Source organism: Chaetura pelagica, unplaced genomic scaffold (assembly GCF_000747805.2).
Source record: "Chaetura pelagica isolate M959 unplaced genomic scaffold, ChaPel_1.0 scaffold147, whole genome shotgun sequence".
Classification (NCBI taxonomy): Eukaryota; Metazoa; Chordata; class Aves; order Apodiformes; family Apodidae; genus Chaetura; species Chaetura pelagica.
In genome coordinates this window covers 1,045,021-1,050,095 of record NW_009954194.1, presented here as the reverse complement: position 1 = coordinate 1,050,095, position 5,075 = coordinate 1,045,021, and the positions used below count along the sequence as shown (strand labels likewise).

Below are 5,075 nucleotides of genomic sequence, written 5' to 3'. Positions count from 1 at the left end.
GGCAGAATCAAACTCTCCTCTATATACAGAATTGGAATTGGCTCACTGCAGGGCCAGAATTATTTCTTAGCTGACATAAAGGAGGTGGCAGGAATGTCTCAGGAAGGGACAAAACACTGAAGACAGAGAGGCAAGATGCATTAAACAATTGCAAGAAGCAAAACTGACAAATATTATGTCAAAAACCTTAGACTCATCCACCATCATGTTTTTAAAGGACTGAAAATTTTCTACCCTTAAAACATTTTAGACTAGAAAAACCCTTAAAACATTTTTTATTAAAATGTAAAGTTATATTTTGTTGTAAAAAGTTTTCTTTTGCTTGACTATTTCTTTAGGATCCTTTAAGGATCAGAGACATCTTTATATTTTAATTTATTTGGCATCATTTGGACTTGAAAGTTAGTCATGTCCCTCTCTGCTACTAACGTAAGTTCCCAGCAGCAACAAGCAAACATAGGCAAGAAACCATGAACCACAAATGTGTAAGTTACTCAAAATAAATCACTCTAGATGTCTAAACCTTTTTAGTGGCAAAAGTCCTTGGAAAAGAAATATTTATTTATATAATTTAATGCAACAGATTTAATCTCTAAATTAAAACAAATTTTACAGTACAGTTCACCTTTTCCAGTTCTTTCGGTATCCGCATACACGTGTATACTCTCTCTCTCCGCTCTGTGTATTTTGCTTCATTGTGTTCAAGGAAGTAACCTCTTGTTAGCTCAGCACTGATGAATCTCAGCAATGAACGATCTACATTGAGAAACACATAAGCAGAAAACACTTCAGGCATGACTTCCAAAGAGCAGGAAAACTGCTATGCTTTTGCTACTTGCTACCTGTTTCATTTACATCACGTTACACAGAACGTTTCTGCTGATCGTAACTAGAATGTCAAATAACTTGGTACGGAAGGAGCTATACCAGAATCAAGTCCTACCCTTGCCCATTTCCCTGTTGCCTCCCAACAAACAAAACAAGCTACCTTTCTCAGACAATCATTTTCATCAGATATCCCAAAGCATTACTCAAAGCAGCTACACTGAACGCAATATGCCTAGTAGTATTAATCCTTAATGTACTGACAACACTAAATTTACTAACTTCTATTTTAGACTTTTAAAAAACTATTTTCTCTCTCAGCAACATTAGCAATTTGTTCTTTATTTTAAAGAACTTCATATATGCTGAAAATGTTCATGATCAGGCCCATGCCTTTCAAAACCAAAAAGCCATCTAGCATGTCCAGGTCTTTTGCATTTTAATAACTGTAGCTAAGTCGAAGGCTGACTGACCTGTGTTTAGTCAATCCATATAGCTTCTAAAAGAAGACTTTGTGCAGAGAAGTCTTGCAAAAGGAAATAAAATATGAAATTATAATTACAAAAATTCAGGCTGTCAGCACAAGGAGGACGAGCTTATGCTTTGATGCTCATTGATAAGGTCTGACATTACCATCTCCTGGTAACACTTCAGAATTGACAGAACACTACAATAAAGTTCATAATTTCTGGTTATTATTGGCATTTAAAAACTGAAACTCTCAGTGTTCACACAGCATCCAAAAGATGGATAACACTTCTCTAGATAAAAGCTACAGAGCATGCATCATGACACAAGAATTTGCTCACAAAAAGTAAACTCAGATTTCTGTCCAAGTCTTAGTGACTGTCAGCAGGGGTGGGGGAGCAGAGCGTGAAACTTGTATGGTACAATACTCCACATTTTTGGGGGGAGGAAAAGGCTGCACAACGCACCTTTAGTAAAACAGCCTAGATAAAAGCTGTTAAGAGAGGAATGCAAGTACAGATGCTTTGTGTGAAAAGTTAATCCAAAACTGTCTGAGGCAGTGGCTTCTCAATATTCGTCATACTGAAGCTGATGCAGATGATTAGCTGGAAGAGTAGCCAGAAAATTACAAAGCTTTAAAGCAAAGAAGCAATCAGCTCAAAGAGACGTATAAAAGAAGCAGACAAGGCAGGGTCTGCTTGTGAACTACACTGCCTTGGGTGGGGGGCAAACGTACTGAGTGTGATTAGAACTTGTGGGAATTACAAACAGGTATTTTGAAGTTTGCAGTGGTGTATTAATGGTCTCTGTATGTCTAGAGGTGTGATTTATCACACTGCTGATACTGATCACAGCTGTATAATTCACTGACTGCTAGTTAAGTATGTATTGTTAATAAATAATTTAAATAATTATTTACTTTAAACTACAAGAACTGAACAATTTTTCTCTGTATGAGTTTGTTCAGATAGTGATTTTAATGGTTTATATATTACTGATCCACTTCTAGTAAGTAGGTCAAAGCTACTGTAAGCCTTAAAGGTATTTATTTTAGAACAAGCAAAAATAACATGTAGTTCAATGAGTTGCAAAAACTAATATTGACATGTAAGGTTTCAAAGTTGTTCCAATGAAATAAGGCAGAAGTTCATACCACCAAATAATTGTTCAGACCTCTCGCAAACTTGTTTTCTGTAACCTTCCTTTGTAACACTATCACTTGTAACTTTTTTGTTTTTCCCAATTCTTTCTGACTGAAAGAAAGATTTTTTAACTTGAAATTATTATTTTTTTAACTTGAAAAAGTTAAAAGTAAGAAGAGATAAGCTCAGGCATAAACACAGAAACTAACTTCTCTGTTAACTGCCCAGGTGTATTTTCTTCCACCACACATAACCAACGTTCTCTAATTTAAAGATAGTAACAACTGAAATTTCCTGTGAAGTAAATATATGCATATGAGCAACCATCATGCAGCACGTATGGATTCCCTTCAACTTGCAATATTCTATAATTCTAAGCAATGACCTACTTGTTCCCATTCCTTCTTAGATCACACAAACTGGCTCATGGGCCTATTGTTAAAAAATAAGGTGATTTTAGGTTTCCTCAACACACTTTCATGACTTAGGTATTAAGAAAGAATCACTCCTCATGACTGAGGTTAATCAATACATAAAATCCAGGCTGTGGCTGCAAGACAGTCTCTCCAGTAGCAAGGGATGCACTGAATCACACGGTCGCTCAGCCAGCTCTTTTCTGAGCACTTGCAGCCACCGAGCATCAGCCCTAGCTCTATGCCAGCTGTGAAACAGATCAGTGGCTAATGCTGTAGGAAAATCACAGTAAGGAAAAGAACAACATGAGACACCACAGCAGGACAGAGTAATAAATCAGCTGAAAAACAGTTTAATTTTACTATCAAAGCATTACTTTATTTTAAAATTAAGTAAACACTCTAATTCCTACTTGAATTTCCTTCAAGTTTCCCTTCTTTGCAGTCAGAAAGTTTTAGACAGTGGCTTAAGTTTAAACTGTTCATATAGCATACCCTTAATGCTTAAAGTATTCTCATTTATCTCAGGACAGAAAAGCACAAGTATCTTCAAAATATAAAGGGCCACTAATTCCTTCAAGGTAAAAAGATAATGATTTACCCGAGTTATACTTCAATGCTTAGCTACACTGAGGATAACCATTAACCAGAAATGGAGAGGAAAATTTGTGCAAATGCGAAATGAACTGCAGCTCAGTAAGTTTCTATTGTTATATAATCATAACTGGAATCCTAAATGCAACAATTCCAGCCACTCACTTCACTCCCATCAGTCCTAAATACACACTTCTTCCATAACCACTCAAAGAAATCATTCAAGTCTAAACAGCACCTTTTTAAAAAGAAAATTTTAAAAAGTTATTTCCTTCTCCTCTAAACGTCCCTGTACAGTACTGGTCCTGCTTTACCACCATGAATAAAACAACTTAATTCTATCTGCTAACTAATTTTTACTTGCTTTATCAAAAAGTCTGCTCTTGGAATGTTTTCTTGTCCTTTGGAGTCAGAGAGTGTCAATGATTTTTAACTACTTTTTAATTTAAAATCAACTGCCAGAGCTTAGTCAGGCATTCACACACACACAAATAGCAATTTCCTTACTTTTTACAAAGCTATTTGTTCAGCTGTCTTTCAGGCACATCAGGATGTATTTTGACCATCCTTTTTTTTTTTTTTTACCACAAAGCAATTCATAATACTACAATCAAGCCAACTATTTACAGCTATGGCATTTTCATTGCTTTTATCAACACAACAACTGCAGTCAGTGATGCTGCATATCCTATGACATAACACATCAGAAACAGACACAACACCTGTCAGGCTTGGAAGGAAAGCACTGAATTTTTGGTAGATTATTTAAGTTAAACCTAACCTCTATTTTTTCTTTTTTGTATTTGACAGAAACTGTGGTGTCACATTCAAGCCAACACTGTATCAGAATGCCTGAAAATCGGAACACCACTTGCAGCACTTTCCAGATTTTCAGCAAGCCATCCAATTAAGAATATGGTGCTAATAAAGTTATTTCCAGCCTTACCTACACAAGATTAACCATGCTACAATGAGTGAAAATTTTACAAAATAGGCAAGGCTATTTTCAAAAATGACTTTGTAGAAACCTGAAATAACCGATTCAAGTGTAAATGTAAATATAGGTGCACATTGATAGCAAAGGCCGTGATATTTCCCCTTTTTCCTCCCCCCCGCAAAGTTCTCAGTAAACTACATATAGTTTAAAAGACTTTTAATAATCTCCAAACGACTCCAAGGCTCCGACAGCACCGCTATTTTCAGGAGCAGAGACAAGGGCTATGGTACCACTCGCTCTGTGTAGGCAACAAGAAGGGTTAAGACAAGGAAGCCTTTCCCGTTCTTCCCAAGAAAGCTCAGCAAACACCGGGCCCAGGTCGGAGCCGCTCAGCTCCTGTCAAAGACACACTCGTGCAGTCACTCCCCGGCCCGTCACCAGCCCAACTACCCGAGGTTCAACTCCAGCACTTCAGGGCATGGTGTCCGTGTTGCTGAAAAGCCTCCGGACAGTTACTGGTTAAGAAGCTGCGCGACAGGGCACCGGGACTGCCCTGCTCCCTTCCCGCACACGCTCGTGTGCAAGGCAGGGACCCAACCTGTCCCGCCCGAGGGGCTTTATTTCTTTGACACAGACAACTCCGCTGACCAAACTTGAGGAGAAGGAGAGACGCGGCAGCGCCGGCCGCTCCGCTCC

At 37.9% G+C, this 5,075-nt stretch overlaps 1 protein-coding gene across 1 annotated transcript in view; it reads right to left on the bottom strand.

Annotated features, from left to right (window-relative positions):
- TAPT1 (transmembrane anterior posterior transformation 1) overlaps positions 1 to 652 on the bottom strand; it is a 43,581-nt gene extending 42,929 nt beyond the window's left edge. The window contains exon 1 of the mRNA XM_010003091.1: positions 626 to 652. Coding sequence (XP_010001393.1) covers positions 626 to 652 — 27 coding nt within the window. The remainder of the gene's footprint in view (positions 1 to 625) is intronic.
- Between the last annotated feature and the right edge of the window lie 4,423 nt (positions 653 to 5,075).